The 16,107-nt window shown below is 61.5% G+C and overlaps 4 protein-coding genes across 14 annotated transcripts; 1 reads left to right on the top strand and 3 right to left on the bottom strand.

The window, feature by feature from the left end:
• The first annotated feature begins 408 nt into the window (after positions 1–408).
• Positions 409–2,909, top strand: PPP1R14B (protein phosphatase 1 regulatory inhibitor subunit 14B). Its single transcript, XM_059145755.1, is given in 6 exon segments — positions 409–613; positions 616–722; positions 724–1,005; positions 2,100–2,183; positions 2,508–2,540; positions 2,634–2,909. Coding segments are annotated over 6 exon segments (609 nt in total). The 5' UTR covers positions 409–579; the 3' UTR covers positions 2,703–2,909.
• A 455-nt stretch (positions 2,910–3,364) lies between these two features.
• Positions 3,365–6,207, bottom strand: FKBP2 (FKBP prolyl isomerase 2). 7 transcript variants are annotated; one of them, XM_059145683.1, is made up of 6 exons: positions 6,050–6,207; positions 4,625–4,793; positions 4,173–4,285; positions 4,005–4,051; positions 3,608–3,643; positions 3,365–3,517 (listed from the first exon to the last, which is right to left on the bottom strand). In XM_059145683.1, the coding sequence occupies exons 1-6, from the start codon at positions 6,109–6,111 to the stop codon at positions 3,456–3,458; spliced, it is 489 nt and encodes a 162-aa protein (XP_059001666.1). In that variant the 5' UTR covers positions 6,112–6,207; the 3' UTR covers positions 3,365–3,455. The 7 variants fall into 7 exon arrangements, with proteins under 7 accessions (XP_059001666.1, XP_059001681.1, XP_059001672.1 ...); XM_059145698.1 differs by lacking the exon at positions 6,050–6,207 and adding an exon at positions 5,647–5,754; XM_059145689.1 differs by lacking the exon at positions 6,050–6,207 and adding an exon at positions 5,520–5,634.
• A 1,833-nt stretch (positions 6,208–8,040) lies between these two features.
• On the bottom strand, positions 8,041–12,042 carry VEGFB (vascular endothelial growth factor B). 2 transcript variants are annotated; one of them, XM_059145662.1, is made up of 7 exons: positions 11,449–12,042; positions 10,835–10,877; positions 10,107–10,303; positions 9,799–9,872; positions 9,553–9,588; positions 9,080–9,315; positions 8,041–8,477 (listed from the first exon to the last, which is right to left on the bottom strand). In XM_059145662.1, the coding sequence occupies exons 1-6, from the start codon at positions 11,506–11,508 to the stop codon at positions 9,102–9,104; spliced, it is 624 nt and encodes a 207-aa protein (XP_059001645.1). In that variant the 5' UTR covers positions 11,509–12,042; the 3' UTR covers positions 8,041–8,477; positions 9,080–9,101. The 2 variants fall into 2 exon arrangements, with proteins under 2 accessions (XP_059001645.1, XP_059001655.1); XM_059145672.1 differs by having other exon boundaries at positions 9,080–9,214.
• A 20-nt stretch (positions 12,043–12,062) lies between these two features.
• DNAJC4 (DnaJ heat shock protein family (Hsp40) member C4) lies at positions 12,063–16,099 on the bottom strand. 4 transcript variants are annotated; one of them, XM_059145648.1, is made up of 7 exons: positions 15,873–16,099; positions 15,328–15,420; positions 14,325–14,418; positions 13,636–13,835; positions 13,384–13,548; positions 12,361–12,447; positions 12,063–12,265 (listed from the first exon to the last, which is right to left on the bottom strand). In XM_059145648.1, exons 2-7 carry the CDS (start codon positions 15,402–15,404, stop codon positions 12,163–12,165), a joined length of 726 nt encoding a protein of 241 aa, XP_059001631.1. In that variant the 5' UTR covers positions 15,405–15,420; positions 15,873–16,099; the 3' UTR covers positions 12,063–12,162. The 4 variants fall into 4 exon arrangements, with proteins under 4 accessions (XP_059001631.1, XP_059001609.1, XP_059001614.1 ...); XM_059145626.1 differs by lacking the exon at positions 15,873–16,099 and having other exon boundaries at positions 15,328–15,756; XM_059145631.1 differs by lacking the exons at positions 15,328–15,420; positions 15,873–16,099 and adding an exon at positions 14,773–14,945.
• Positions 16,100–16,107: the final 8 nt, after the last annotated feature.

The raw sequence follows: 16,107 nt of genomic DNA, 5'->3' as shown, positions 1-16,107 counted from the left end.
GGCCTCTGGGGACCTGCGCAGCTCCTGTCCACTTTCTCCGCCCCTCCACCCTTAGGAACCTGGTCCACGTGTCGGTCTACGGCGGAGGAGGCTTCTTGCCCTCCTCTGGCCAAGCAAGGACCGGAGGATCCAGACCGTGGGGGCTCCCACGTCTCCTCTCCAGACCCCCGCCCTGCACATACTGCCCACACCCCTCCATTCCCAGATGACCCCTCTTTTTGCGTCAGTAAGGACAGAACACTAGGATCCCGGCAGAAGCCTAAATCCCGGTACCGGGCACCTAAAACGCCAGGATTGAGGCGGGAAGGTTAAAAAGGATTATCAAACAGCCAGGCCCAAACCCCTGACTGCTAGACCCTCCCCTTTACCCTGCCCGGGGGCGGGTGGGAGTGAGGGACCTGCAGAGGGACTGGCCCTTTAAGGGGGTGTGGTCGGGGGGCGGGGGAAGCAAGCGAGACAGAGAAAGCGGCTTCGGCGGCGGCGGCGGCGGCGGCTCGGGCGGCGGCCGCGGGGGACAAAGGGCGGGCGGATCGGCAGGGAGGGGGCGGGGCGCGGCCAGGCCAGGCCCGGGGGCTCCGCATGCTGCAGCTGCCCCCGGGCGCCCCTGCCGCCGCCCTCGCCGCCGAGCCGCGCGGAGCCGAGCCCGCAAGCTAACCCGAGCCAGCGGCCCGGAGCCAGCCGGCGGGCGTCCCGGAGGCGGCGGCGCAGGGAGGGGCCCGACGCGCGCACGTGGCCCCGGCGGCCGCCATGGCGGACAGCGGCCCCGCGGGGGGCGCGGCGTTGGCGGCCCCGGCCCCCGGACCAGGCAGTGGTGGCCCAGGGCCCCGCGTCTACTTCCAGAGCCCCCCTGGGGCTGCAGGCGAGGGCCCGGGCGGCGCAGACGACGAGGGCCCAGTGAGGCGCCAAGGGAAGGTCACAGTCAAGTACGACCGCAAGGAGCTACGGAAGCGCCTCAACCTTGAGGAGTGGATCCTGGAGCAGCTCACTCGCCTCTACGACTGCCAGGTGTGTCCCCTATTCTGCGCTGACACCCTAAGATCGTTCCCTAGTCGGACTGCTTGGGAACCCCACCTTGCGCCTGCCTGTCACCCAGAGTCAATGGGCGCTCCGCTTCCGCGCGCTCCCCTCCCTTTCTATACTCCCCGCCCCCAGTGTGTGCTCTTTCTTGTCTGACCTTAAGTCACTCCAGTCTTCTCCCTCGTGACTCTCTCATGTCCCTACTGTGGTCAAGCTTAGGGGTCTTCTAGAAGCCTCAAGGGATAGCCTGAGGCATGGGCAGGAGGCTAGCCTGGGCGGGCAGTGCAAAGAGACCTACCTGGTGCTTGCTAACCGTATCTGGTTAAAAGGCACGAGCCTGGTGGGATCCTTCAGGGTCTGGGCTATTCTAATGGGCCAGCCTGCTGCTCCATTTTGGTGTAGGAGCAAGTAGCCTTCCTCTGGGTTCTGGTTCTCCACCCCATGACTCCTTCCTTGCTCAAACGGTGACTCAGGCCCCTGGGGGGCAGGGTGGAGGAGTGGTCTTGCCCTGTGCTGCTGCCTGCCCTAGGCCAGCCCTGGAATGCAGCTGGCTCAAGACTGGATAGAGGCTTCCTGGGGGGGAGGGTTGGCAGGCACCCCCCCCTCAGCAAAGTATAGGCTCTTTGTTTCCCCCTTACCAGCCCTGGGTCCTTCCCACTGACCCCTCACCCTTTACTTCCTCCCCACTCCTGGGAAGCTGTGACAGGTGTTTGGGGGAAGGGTAGGGGCTGTGAGGAGTTGAGACAGCTGGCCCCACCTGTGCGCTGACTTGGGTGGGGGGCGGGAAGTTGGGGCAACACATCTGCAGGGTTCTCAGCCCAGGGTCCGCCAGCCCTAGCTGTCTGGCCCTGTCTGGCACCCACGGTGCCCAACTGGCAGGGACAGGAAGCTCCCCCCCCTCCCCGTTGGGCATTTTGCCTTGGCACAGGCCTGATCTGTTTTCTTCCTCGGACAGCTGCCGCTGTCTACTGGGCGAAGAAGGCTGGCTCATCCCGCGGTTGGGCAGGGGCCCCAGCTAGAGCTCACACCCTCTCTCCCAACTCAGGCCCTTGTCTCTCCCTCCTTCCCCACCCCCACCCCAGGAGGAGGAGATCCCAGAGTTGGAGATTGATGTGGACGAACTCCTGGACATGGAGAGTGATGATACCCGGGCTGCCAGGGTCAAGGTGAGAGAGGGACTAGGAGAGACAGCAGGACTGTAGGTAGGGGAGATCAGGGAGGAAAGGGCTGCCTGGAGGCACTGCCCCTTGGGTAAGCAAGTCTCTAGATTTAGGCCTTCTTTGGTTGTAGTCATTCAGCTCTGTGATGGTGAGCCTCGGCTTCCGCCTCCGTCAAATGGGGCAAATGGTGCTTGCCCAGCTGTTGAATGGCTGTGACATCATCTGTGCCTTGGGAGTGGCCCCAGTCCCTTGGAAGTGGGTACAGGTGAACTTTAGGTCCCTGTGTCTTAGAACTCACAGCTGTACTTACCCCCTACCATGCCCTCCTAGGAGCTGCTGGTTGACTGTTACAAACCCACTGAGGTAAGTAAGTGGTTTCCCCAGAGGCTGGGGTGAGAGGTGCCTGGGTTTGTCATCATGCGGTCCGGTCTCCCTAATGCCCTCCCTTCTGTTCAGGCCTTCATCTCTGGCCTGCTGGACAAGATCCGGGGCATGCAGAAGCTGAGCACACCCCAGAAGAAATAAGGGTCCTTGACCCCGGTGAATGGTGGCTCCCACAGGACAATCGCTGCCCCCCGACCTCGTAGCAACAGCAATACCCGGGGGGGCCCTGCGGCCAGGCCTGGTGCCATGAGCAGGGCTCCTCGTGCCCCTGGCCCAGGGGCCTCTTCCCTGCCCCCTCAGTTTTCCATTTTTGGGGTTTTTTATTGTTATTAAACTGATGGGACTTTTTGTGTTTTTATATTGACTCTGCGGCGCGGCCCTTTAATAAAGCTAGGATATGCCTTTGGTGCAGCTCACAGGCTCAGCTGGTCTCTTTTAGGGGGGACACACTGCTCCATGACTGGACTGCTGCCAGCTCAGCGTCTTCCCAGGTGACCGCAGGCCTTCCTGAGGGCCATGTAGCCATGGCGATAGCCCAGTGCTGGCTCCCAGACCAAGAGCTGGAAGTGGCTGGGAACTGGGGGAAGTGGTGTTGCTGTTGGCAGGCAAGAACACTCCTTTTCCTCTGGGCCAGGGGCCGCCCACCATGCCACCTAGGGCCTGGCCACTGTGATCCCCATGCCAGTGAGCCTACACCCAAGGCAAGAAGATGGGTCAGTGGTGCCAAGGGGGAAGGGGTACTGGCTGAAGCTGTGGGTTCTCAGTCTCTTGGGGCCCACAAATACACACAGGCTCACTTCACAGACTTTAAGGGTTTTGTTTTTTGTATTTTTTTTTTTTTTTAAACAGTCTGGTCCCTGATGGGGGCCTCTCCACTGCCCCTTCCCAGTTTTGCTACAGTTCTGAGCGTCGCTCGATTTTGAGTAGCTCCACCTCGAACACGAGGGTTGCGCCGCCTGCAGGGGAGAAGAAGGGACAGAATGAGAATCAGGACCACAGGGAAACAAGATGGGTGCAGGACCCTGGGGGGCAGGGAGGTATATTACCTGGAATCTTTGGGGGAGCTCCCCGCTCTCCGTACCCTGTCAAAGATGCACAAAGAAACAGTGAGGTGTAACCAGGCCAAGGGAGAGGTGTACTGCAGACACCCAGCCTGAAGCCAGGCCTCTGCCCATCTCAACAAGAAAGCGAGAAATGGAGAACGTGTAATGGAGACGGCAAGGGGCTACAAAAGGTCAGGTAGGGGGCAGAGAGCGGGTTCCAGAATCAAGTGTCCCAGGGGTCTTGCCCTGTTCTCACTGCTGGGCATAGTTAGACTTGGAAGAGGCATGTGCCATAATGAATGGATGGGGTGGAGATCAATGCAGAGGCTGAGCCAGACTTCACCCTTCCCCAGACACACACCCTAAACTCCCCCATTCAGGCTCAGGAAGGGCCTCTTACCCAACTCTGATGGGATCACCAGCTTCCGTTTTTCTCCCTCACACATCCTGCAGGGCAACACACGATCTGCACAGGGCAAGCACCCAGGTTCCCTGCCCCCCACCCCATCCCCAGGGCTTGCCTCCCACAGTCAACCTCATGGACCACACCCACGGCCCCCTGACTCACCCCAGCAGCCCCTGGTCCCAGCCCTTGATGACCTGGCCTGTGCCCAGGGAGAAGACAAAGGGCTGGTTCTGGGGCAGGCTGCTGTCAAATTCCGTCCCATCTTCCAGCTTCCCCTGTGGGACCATGGAAAGGCCAGTGAAGAGGAGGGTCCACTCTGAGATACCTCCCCACCCAGCTGCTCTCCCCAAGCTGGCTCTCCATTTCCCCTTTGGCAGCCATAGCCCTAGAAGGGGACAGAGCCTTGGGTGGGCAGCTCATAGGACACTCACTGCTTGCTGGTGCCAACCTGGGGATCAGGCAGTGAACAGCAGGGGAGAACTATGGAAACTACATAAAAGGGAAAGGGGAGGTGCCCAAGGTCACCCACCTTGTAGGCTGAGAGATCTGGCTTCCAAGTCTCCTCAGGTCCCCAGAAGCCCCACCCACGCCAAATGACCCACTCCCTCACCCACCGTGTAGTGCATGTGCAGGACGTCCCCCTTGCGCGATTTGATGGGACAGTGGTCCACCCGCTTCTTGACCCCGATCTGCAGCTTCCGTTTGCCCTCCGCCCCCGCAGCAGTGGCCAGGGCGCTCAGGCAGATGGACAGTACTGTCAGGACCCAGCTCAGCCTCATGTCTCTGCGGGGACAGACCCCGACCAACCGACCAACCGACCGGAGGGTAGGGCGGGGAAGGCATGGAATAGGGGCAGGTTCCAGAAGAATTCCACCCCCACCGTAACTTGCCTGCCCCTGGGGATCCCCTTGTCCCGTGTCACCACCCCATCCCCCGGGGCTTCGCGGCCACACTTACCAGTCCAGTGAGAAGGGGGCTTGCCCGAGGACCCCAGCAGCGGGGGGAGGGGGTCAGGGGAGGCCACAGCAGCCAGGGCCCCGCCCCTTTGTTCACCCCCAGCCCTTCCTTCCCTCCCGGTCCCCAGCTCCACTCTTCAGTTCCCACCCGTACCTTTACGCAAAGTCCAGACCCTATCTGGCTGTCCAGCAGTTGCCTCGACAGGGCGACCCCATTCACGCCACACCCAATTGCCCCCCGCCCAGCACACCCACACTTCTGCGGCCGCTGCAGGGGGCCTGCCCCGAGGGACCCACACATCGCCGCTGGATGGCTCCGGGGAGCCCCGATCCTCCGGAGGAACCCCCCAGGCCGGGCCTGTGCCTCCGCCAGGGGCGCCGCCCCAGCTCTGAGCCCTCGGGGGCCTGCGGGGTACCCAGACTGGTCCCGTGTCGGGTGGCCGCCGAGCCCGCTCCACCCACACCACCTCTCCAGGGGGAGTTCTCGGCCTACCGCGTCCCCAGGCCCGGCCCCCACGGAGGCCGCCCCCGCGTGGACGCCCCGGGCCATTACCTGGGCCTACCCCTTCGCTTGACTCCTTGACCCCACCCTTTAGAGGACGTAGTTCCGCCCCCTGCTCTGGAGCCCCACCCTCGACAGAACCAGACCCCTTTTCCTGAACGGTAGCCACGCCACTCACCGGCTGAAGGCCCGCCCCCAGCGCCAGAGCTCCGTCCCTTTCGGTCTCTACACCCGAGGCTCCGCCTTCCGCCTGTTCCAGCTCCTCCTCCAAAGACCAGGCTCCGCCCCCCACCGATCCTAGCTCCGCCCCCAGCCCCGGAGTTCCGCCTTCTACTGGAACCAGACCAGAGGTTCCACCCGTCTCTGTTCCACGTCCCGCCCCGACTCCCGGGGCTCCGCCCCGTGCGGCGTGAGAACCCTCCCCCTGCGGCATCCCCAGACAGCTCCGACCCCAACTCCCAATTTCCTCCTAACCTATCCCTCGTTGATGCTCGGAGCCCCGGCCCGCTCCTGCCCGACCTGATCCAGCCTGCCCCCTTGCACCCCGGCTCCCCCCAGCCCGGGCTGTGGCCCCCGCTCACCTCCTCGCCGCGCCCCCGGAGTCAACCCCAGTCGTGCTGCTGCCTCTGCGCAGGCGCGTCATCGTCGCTACCCGGCCCGGCCACGCCGCCCGCCCTCATTGGACTGTGCGAAACCCGCTGCCACACGCCCGGTGGGGCGGCCTTTCCCCCAGCCCCGCCCTCGCGCCAACACGTGATGACGCGCTGCTTCCGGTGGCTGGGTAGTCGGTAAGGTTAGGTGAAAGTTACTTCCTAAAGTGCCTTCGGCACTTCCGGTCGAGGTGAAATTGAGGTCAGGCGGACGGGGCTTCCCGGAGGGGGTCTTGAGACGCCATTTTATTCATTCCCAGGTTCTCCCAAGCGTTCCGGTTTGTCCCTGGGCCACTTCGTGATCCCCAATCTCCAGTTCGTTGCAGTGGAAGGAGCCTGGGGTTCAGACTTGGGTTTGAATTTGCGATCTGCCGTTGACTGGCAATGTGACCTTGAGCGAGTTCCTGGGCCTGGTAGGATCTGGAGTCTCTGTACCCCGGGCTTGGCAGCACTCACCTGACAGGGCCACTGTGGGATTGCGGCCATGAGGGGATCCACCAGGCCCTGGCCAGCGGCTAATGCTCTCCCTTTGCTCCGCGCTGGCCTCCAGACCTGCCTCTGCCTGCCACGCACTGACCGGAGTCACGATGGCAGTGGTCTGGTTGGGCCGGTTCCCCAACCAGACTGGTATTTTCAGGTGCCCCAGCACCCAGCAGTGCGCGGTCAACATCTCTCAGTTGAAGTAATGAACGTGTAGTTGGGAGGCAATGAAACCTAAACCAGCTGTTAGAGACAACTAGCTGGAGGTCACACCCCGGGTCGATCAGCCTCTCTGATCCTGTTCGTCAATTAAAAAAGGAAGCTAATCAGTGGCGCCAACCTTAGAATTGAGGACTAAGGGAGGGGGCACATATGAAGCACTGTGTGTCTCCAGCACTGAGTGGGCTGGGAGGGAGCCGCTCTTGGGCCTCCAGCCTTCATCTGTCCCACTTCCGTTGAGCTATGGCATTTTCAGTGACAGCATAGCTGAGAAAAATGATTTGAAATTGGTAGTCACAGGAATTGTCTCTTCTGGTTGAACCCCACTCCTGCCTTCGGCCTAATAAGATCACTACCATGCCCTCCAATATCACACCTCAGAGAAGCTCTCCATTAGGGTAACCACTTAGGATTAACCTCTGCCCCTGAATGTCCTCTCTCAGCAAGGCAAAGCACTGGGTCCCCAAGGTTGGCCTTTGGTTCCCCGCACCACCCCACTCCCCACCCTGAGCTCCACCCCAGGAACACTAGAGGCCGCAGGAAGAGGGCCAGGCACTGAGCTTAGGCTGGGTCAGACAAAAGTCAGGAGAGTCCCGAGCAGGGGCTGGTGAGGGGAGCCCAAGGGGAAGGGAGGTGAAGGTGGAGAAAACCATGTGGTTGGGGTTGAGGGGATCTATCTCCCAAACCGAGCCCACCAGCCACAGCCCTTTGGTACTTCCCTTTCAGGGAGGTGGGGACAGGGCAGTGCGTGGCTTCAGAGTTAAGCTAGAGGAAGTAGGTTACATATAGAGGGTCCTGCCCAGCCGAGAGGATGGGTTTTTCTCTTAAGGGAAGACATACTCAGACTTTCCTGGAGCCCAAGGATGGGGGCCAGAGCACTCATCCATTCCCTCCAAGTGCACATGTGGAAGCTTAGGCTCGAGAGGGGACAGTGACAACCAAGATCATTTCGCAGATCTGGGTCCCACGTCAAGCTCACGGGCCACAGTAGGCCGTCTCCTTCCAGAAAGGAGCCTCTGTGTTGAGCAGGAGGGACAGGGCCCGGATGGGACAAGAGACTACAAAGAATACAAATTTCCGGCTCTGTGACCTGGTGAGGGACCTCAGGCCTCGCTTCCTCCATCACACAAGGGAGTCAGACAAGCTCTGGCTCCAGGAGGCGGTGTGACGCCAAATGTCTGAATGCCCCAGCCAGGACAGTGACAAACGGACACAGGCAGGGATAGCTCCTTCCATCTCTTTTATCAGGCTTGGGGGTCACAGTTCTCACACCGAAGCCCAATTCCCAGTATGTGCGGAGGATCGGTGTCTTCTTAGGGAGGGGACGGAGCCAGCTGTTAAGATGCTCACTCGTACATGGTGGTCGCACACTGAGACGGGACCCCTTCTCTCTTGAGTTAGTCCGGAACCCCTGGTGCTGCCTGCACCTCTCCTTGCCCAGCTGTCCACCCTGTTGGATGGCAGCCTTGGAGAGACCTGGGACAGCTGGGAAGTCCTCTGAGAGGCCCAGGGCCTGGAGCAGCTTCTGCCCACATAGAGATCTTGCGACTGGGCTCTTCTCAACATACTGCCCTCTTGTCCCCCTCTGGGAGGGGGGTGGCTGGTGAGGGCAAGTGGCTGAGTCTGAAAAGCAACGTGTCACCTTCGCAGCTTTCGGCACCTGAGGGAGGGGGGAAGGGGTCTGTTCACGCAGGCACGGCTCGGCCCCTGCTTCTCTACATTCACCCCTTTGTTACCTTTTGTGAACCCCATTCTCTACCACTCCTGGGGAGCCCCAACTGGCCTGCCCACGTGATGCCACCCCATGGCCTCACTGTGGAAAGGAGGAGTGGCTGAGATGCACCTCAGACAAGGGTGGACAAGGACTCCACAATGTCCTTTGGCCTCTCACAGAGACCCCAAGGTGGGACAGATGTCTCCCACGGAGGCTTTTAGGAGGGCCCAGAGCTTCACCAAGTGGAGAGCCATCTCTCTCGTCTTGACTGCAGGCTGAGGTTACCTTCGGGGCCTCTCTGACCTCTGGGAGACCATGTCGGGTGCCCCCTGACCTCAACCTTTGACCTCTGCTGGCCTCCCATATCCTCAAGTCTGCCTCCCCCATGAGAACGTGAACTCTGTTTACACTGATTGCGGTGCCTGCGGATGCTTGGTAAATGTTTGTTCGGCACATTCAGCAGCTTCCCGTTCCCTGGAGGGCTCACCCCGCACCCGCTCCCGGGGCCCCGTAGCCTTCCCAAACAGATGCCACCCGTAGCTCCTCACCTGCAGGTGTCTGGGTTGAGCTCTAGGCCCCGCCCTTGGCAACGGAGGAAGCTGCGGCGTCGGCAGCGACAGCGGCAGGTCCTGGGGTCAGGGCGCTGGCGGCGCTGGGTGCAGCGTGGGCAGTGGGGCCTGGGGCTGGAGTGGGATGGGTGATGTCAGCTGGGGAGGGTGCTCCGGGGGCAGAGTCCCAGCCCGGAATGGAGCGGGGCTGGGGGCGGTGGTGGGGAGTGGAAGCCCTAGGAGGAGAAGCAATGTGTCTGGGGTGGGCAAGAAAAGTCTTCCCAGGAGCTGGTGCTGGGCCGGAGCACACAGACTTGGGGAGCAGAGGAAAAGGGGGTGGGGGGGCACAGTGGGAGGAGAAAGAAGGGACAGGACTGCAGCTTCCTGACACACTCACACCCCTACCCACCCACACATTTCATCCTGGCTGCTGGGCCTGGGCTCCCCACCCAGTGAGAGCCCAAGAGACTCACCTGTCTGGCTTCAGAGCACTCTCTCTCTTTTTTGGTCTGAAAAGTAAGAGGGACAGACAGCGACGAGGAGGAGGAAGAGGATCAGAAAAGCCAAGCCTCCTACTCTTTTACCCCAGATCCCAGGCCTACCCCGGTCGGAGTCCTGGCAATCTGGTCCCCACTGTGGAGTACCACCATGTGCGCCACCACACCCCCCCAACCCCGGGAACCCGGTCTCTGAGCTCAGAAGAGGGGCCTGGCTGGCACCTGCATTCACACTGGCTGTGTTCTTCCAGGGACATCTCACCCAGCTGACTGCTCGGGTAACGGATCATGAGGATCTGTGTTCCAGAGATGGAGGAGAAGACAGTGTGAGAGACAATGAGAGAGAGAGAGAGAGAGACAGGGGAAGGGACTGCTCCACGGGCTGGAGAGAGAGGAGCTCGCCCACCAGCCGCAGCTCTGGCCATTGCCCCCCCCACCCCCTGTACCAACCCGGCCCCCCCCACCATTGCGCCACCACCCCCAGCACCAGACTCCACCCCCTGCTGGGCATACTGCACTGGCCCCAGCACCTGCATTCGGACTTGGTGCTGCCCAGTGGGCACGCACTCCAGGCCGTCGTCAGGGCAGCAGCCGCCGCAGCGCTGCACGGTCACACAGCTGGGCACCAGTTGCTTGGCCACGGTGCCCATGAGCTCCACGGTCAGGGGCACCACCACCTCCCGTGGCTGGCAGGTGGCACGGGTATACACATCTATCCAGGACACCACTGGGGGCAGATGCGCAAGGGTTAAGACCCCGCTGGGGTTCCTGCAGCCCCTCCCTGGTTCCTGTCTCCCCCCCAAACCCCCCGGCAGCTGTTCTCCCTAATTCCTGTGTCACGGCCCCCCTCCACTGGCCCTCTCTCTGCCCTCACAACCTGCCTTCCCCTGCCCAGGAACCTAGGAACCCCACTGCTTCCACTTTCTCTTATGGGCAGAAGAAGAGTTTGTGTCTTGGAGAGTGGCTGGGATCACACAACGTGATGGACAGACCTCCTCAGTGCAGGAGTTACTGTTTGTTTGTTTGTTTCTTTCTTAAGATTTTATTTATTTGACAGACAGAGATCCCAAGTAGGCAAAGAGGCAGGCAGAGAGAGAGAGAGAGAGAGAGAGAGAGAGAGGAGGAAGCAGGCTTCCCGCTAAGCAGACAGCCTGACGTGGGGCTCAATCCCAGGACCCTGGGATCACGACCTGAGCAGAAGGCAGAGGTTTTAACCCACTGAGCCACCCAGGCACCTCAGAGTTACTGTTTCTATTACCTTTCTTCTGGTGGCTGAGGGCATCAGGCTGGGACACAGGGCCCTGTAGGAGAGAAGGGACCTGGACCCAAGGTGCACTCAAGGAAGGGCTGGCCCTGTGGCTGTCCCCAGGGCTCTGCCCTTGCCATCAAAAGGCTTCAACTGCTCTGTGACATTTTTCCAGGATGCTCTGCTTCTGGGGTCACTCTAGCTTAACCTGTCCTCTCCTGGCCACCTGAGACCCTCCCCAGCCAGGCTAGGACAGTGGTGGCGGCAGCGGTGGCATCCAATCTCCAAGCCTGGTGGCCCCGCTGATTCGAAGGCGGCAGGTCCGAAGGGGGCACAGTGGGCACTGAACCAAGTCCTAAGGGTACCGAGCGGCTCCGCCCTCGGCCGAGCCCAGGGGACGGGGTGGGGCAGGGGAGTGGCCCGGGGTTGGGTTGGCGGGCCCGCGGCTCGGCGGGCCTGCGGGGAGGGATTCTTCCCGGGGGATGCCCTGGTCGGATCCCCGCCACGCCCCGGTCCGCAGCCCGACCCCGCGGGTCCCCCAGGCAGAGGCCGATCCGCGTCTCCCCATTTCCGCCAACCTTGAGAGAGGGCACGGCCGGCGGTTGGGATGTTGGGGACGCACGTACCTGGGCGGGGGCCAGTTGCAGGAGCGCAGCGAGCAGCAGGCGGCGGAGCAGAGGGCTCATGGTGCCCGCGGGGGCCGCGCGCCGGGGGCGCCCGCATCGCCCTAGCCCGGTGGCGCGGGGGGCGGCGGCAGCCAGAGCCCCATGGCGCGGGCCCGGGCGCGCCGGGCGGGGGCCGGGCGCGGGGGACCGCTCCTCCGCGGCCCCCTCCCGAGCCCTGAGCGCAGGCAGCGCAGCGCAGCGCCGCGGCGGCGGCCGGAGGAGCCGGGCGGGCGGGCGGCCGGTGGCGGCGGGCGGCGGCGGCGGCGGGGACAGCGGGGACGGTGGGGGCGGCGGGGGGCCGGGCCCGGGCTGGCGGGCGGGCGGCTCATGTGACCCAGACACGCGCTCCCCACCGGGCCGCGGGGCGGGGGCGGGGCGGGGGAGTGGGGGCGAGGCCGCCGCGGGGACCCGCCCCCTCCACACACCCCCTTCCCGCCGCAGCAGGGGAAAGGGGACGCACCGCCCAGGGGGCCGGGCTCCCGGGTCGCAGCCGCCAGGACCCGGAGGGCGGGGTGCGGTTCTCCCGGCGAGGCCCCGGGAGGGGGCCGCTGGGCCTGAAGCAAGGAGCCGGACTCGAGCTCTGAGAAGCACTTTATTGCACGCGTTTCGAGGGGTGGCAAGTCCCGCGGGGTAGCAAGGAGGGAACAACCGGCAGCCCGCGTCCAAGTGAGCGGCTCACGGCCGGGTGCCTGTGTTGGGAGGCGCGATCCCTGGGCCTCCAGGTGGGGGCTGCAGCTGCTGCCCCTGCAGTTTCTCCAGGAGCCTGGCTCTGTTGGCCCTGCAGGGGAGAGCACCTGGGTGGTCAGGACAGAGCACCCCAGAGAGTGGTGCCAGGACAGTGAAGGGAGAGGGCAGGACGGAGCTGGGACAGACCTGGCCCGCGCCCGTGTGTCATTGTAGATGGCTGTGATGACCCGATCCTTTTCATCCATGAAGCTCCGGTGTATCTGCTCCAGCTTCCTGCAAGGGGGTTACAATTAATCCCAATCCTTGCGGCCCCCCAAACACACCCCAACGCCATCCAGGCCGCTCTAGGGTCTCCTCATTCATGAGGACCTCAGGCCAACTGCCTGTGCTAGGTGGGGAGAGGGGCCCAGAAGGGCCGCGGCTTCTCCAGGGTCCACTGGTGACTCAGGTCCCTGGCTTCCCTGTTGAAGGGGGTGACCACAGCTCCGAACATCAGGGTGTTCCTCCTCACAGGAGACTAGAAAGGGTGTTCATGTCACTCTACCACTGAGCTAAGCAGGCTGCTGGCTGTGGGCATCAGCCCTTAGGTATCTTTGTTGTAGACCTCAGTACCCACGGCATGCATAAAGGAGTGGCAGGGAGACAGCCGATTGCCCAACAAGTGAGGACAGTTGCCAGTGAGGCCCAGTTACAACATATTTCCTTCTTTTTTTTTTTTTTTTTTTTTTTTTTTTTTTTTTTTAAAGATTTTATTTATTTATTTGACAGAGAGAAATTACAAGTACACTGAGAGGCAGGCAGAGAGAGAGAGAAGGAAGCAGGCTCCCCGCTGAGCAGAGAGCCCGACGCGGGACTCGATCCCAGGACCCCGAGATCATGACCTGAGCCGAAGGCAGCGGCTTAACCCACTGAGCCACCCAGGCGCCCCAACATATTTCCTTCTTGTGCGTGATCTTGCTTGACTCCAGCACGCCCTGGCAGCAGCACCAAAGATTTACCCTCAAATGCCAAAAAACCTGAAAATGACATTAGCCTTTAGTGGGAGCAGAGCTGCCTTTTCCCAGGAGATGATGCTCAGGAGACCTACTTCATTCTTAGCTGGAGAGACACAAAAGTGCAGGCCCCAGAGGCGGTGTGGATGTATGACTGACCACACTGAGCCCCCCCACCATCCTCCGCCCTCTGCCCAGGGGGAAGGCAGGGAGTCACCTGAAGGCGACATAGTGCAGACCCATGCCTGCCAGCATGATCAGGAGGCAGTATCCTAGAACCCGCTGGTTCTGTTTGTGCTGCTGCTTCCTCGACTCTGGTCCCTGAGGCCTCACACCGGGAAACTGGGCCCAATACTGGGCATTGGGGGGTTCCCAGGAGCCGCTGGGAGGGAGGAGAAAGGAAGTGTAGGATGAGGCTCCCTAGGGGACTTGGGGGTGGTGGGGCAAGCAAGGGGCAGGACGACTGTACCTGTGTGCCTGATACTTGTGTGCCTGATGAGCAGACCTGGCATGGGCCGCGGTTGCTGGAGGCTTTGGAGGACTTGCGGAGGATAGCTGGTGATCGTAGCTTCGGCGGCTCTGCTCTCGGCTGAGCACTTGGTATGCTTCACTGAGCTCCACAAAGCGGCTGTGCAGGGCTGGATTCCCAGGGTCCCGGTCGGGGTGCAGCTGGGGTGGGACAGGACTCCGGTCAGCTCTCTTTCCATTTCCCTTCACAGAACCCAGCCCAGTAACATCCACCCTCAAAGGCTCAAACCATCCCCAGAGGCCCTGCCTGGCCAGTAATCCTCCCTCTCAGGGAGGCCCACCCTTCTAGAAGGCCAGAGAGTAAGGAAGCACAGACTCCTGCCCCCTCCCCTGTTCAAGCCCTCCCCACCTGCTGCCTGGCTCTCACTATATTTCCTGGTCCAGGCTTTCTCAAGAGCAGGCAGTTCAAAAGAACCACATCCAGCCCATCACACAGAATCCTTGGCTCCTGGCCCAACCTTTCCTCCCAACTGGCCAGACCTCTGCCCTGGGGGCAACTCCCTCTCTCTGCATGCTGAGGGATGTGGCACCATCCAGACTGAGCCACTCAACTCCTCTCCCGGGAATCTGAAATGTACCTTATCCAGCTCAGACTGACTGTCCCTCCTCCCCATCTAGGACCACTGGTACCTCTTTGGACTTGGAGAAGAAAGCTCGTTTAACTTCTTCAGTGCTGGCACCAGGATGCACTCCTAACAGTTCATAGTAGTTCCTGGGGCCAGACCTGTGGAGATAGGCCAGAAACTGCAGGGGCTGTAGAAACACAGAGGATATTCCTCCCCTCCCCCTCCCAGCACCCCCCCCCCCCACCGACCGACCGCACTCCTCAATTCAGAAACCAGGAGGTTAAAAAAAAAAAAAAAGAAAGAAAGAAAGAGGAAGAAGGAAGGAAAGAGAGAGAAAGAAAAAGAAAGAAAGAAAGAAAGAAAGACTAAAAGGAAAAGAAAGAAAAAGAAGAAAGGACAGAAGAAAGAAAGAGGAGAAAGGAAGGAAAGAAGGAAGGAAAAGAAAAACAGAAAGAAAAAGAAAGGAAGGAAGGAACCAGGATGTAAGGAAGCTGAGGCCAAGGGAGCTCCACCTGCAAATCATCCCTCCCTTTTTGAGCATTTCAGGTATGGTGCAGATCAGAACATCTCAGTGTGTAGCCCTCAGACCCCTTGCATAAATACCCAGAAATCTTGTTTAAAAAAAACAAAAGCAAAAGCAAACACCCCCCCAAAACCAGATTCCTGAGCCCCACTTCATTCCTGCGCATCAGACTCTCCAGAACCAGGCCCGGGAATCTGCATATTTGTAAGCCACACCCCCACCCCACCCCACCCCCGCCCACAGAGTTGCACAGTGATGCCTGACAATCACTACAGTCATGAAAAGAGCACGGAGTTTGGCTTGGACTCAAACTCTACTTCTTCCACTTAACTCGCTGTATGATCTTGGGGGTCACCCCTTAATCTTTGATCTCGTGTCCTCAGTCGTGAAGGCGAGCGTTTCCTGAAACTAGCCTGTAAGGCACCTGACACAGAGTACAGAGATCACAACTATCATAGCGCCTAGATCCAGGCCTGGAGCTGGGCAGGCCCTCCTCAACGAAACCCACTGAATGATAGGGGCCTGCCCCCTGCCCCCGACTCACCGCTGCCCGGAGGCCGCTGAGAAGAGCCGGGTGGCAGGGCTGCGGTGCCACGACCGGCACAGGCACAGGGACAGCATGGCGACAGGCCGGCGGCTGGTGAAAGGAGGCCACAAAGAAGAGTGCATGGGGACCAGGATGGGACACTTCAAGCACTCCAGGGCCAACGGGAAGGGCCTGGCCCCGTTTACTTGCGAAGGCAAACTGAAGCTGCCCCGGGGAACCCAGGGGCGGCGGGTCCTCCTTTCTTCAGGACCAGACCCCGGTGTCCTGGACCTGCCCCTGCCTCTGACCGGGGCGTCCGGAGCCCCTCCCCACACTGGCCTCGGTGTCCGGGACCAGCTGTCCCGGACGCCGGGGACCCCCTCCCCACCCTGGAAGCCTTGGGATGGGCGGGTGAAGGAGGGGCCCGCCACGCCCCGCCTCCGCAGCGCTCACAGATTCCGCGGCCTCCTATTCCTGCCCCTATGCGGGGCGACCCCGCCCCCGCGTTCTCATTGGCTTAGACACCGAGTCCCCGCCCACAGAACCCGAAGGTCCGGACGTACGTCAAAGGCCACACCCCGCACACCCATTGGCTTTTGGCGCCTCGGGTCCACCCAACGAGGTCGAGGCCCGCGGACCTGCGGAAAGACAACCGGCGCGGGTTGGCGAAGCGGGAGGGACGTTGCCTGCCCTCGCTGAGGCCTCCGACCCCGCTTCCGTTGCTCTGTCCCGGGAATATGGATGTTACTCTGCTCTGCAGCAAGATGGCTTTCGTAAAGCAGCTTCCACCTCATAGGA

The sequence above is a fragment of the Mustela lutreola genome, chromosome 1 (assembly GCF_030435805.1).
Source record: "Mustela lutreola isolate mMusLut2 chromosome 1, mMusLut2.pri, whole genome shotgun sequence".
NCBI lineage: Eukaryota > Metazoa > Chordata > Mammalia > Carnivora > Mustelidae > Mustela > Mustela lutreola.
Note: the sequence above shows the minus strand (reverse complement) of the source record. Positions and strands in the feature narration are given on the sequence as shown.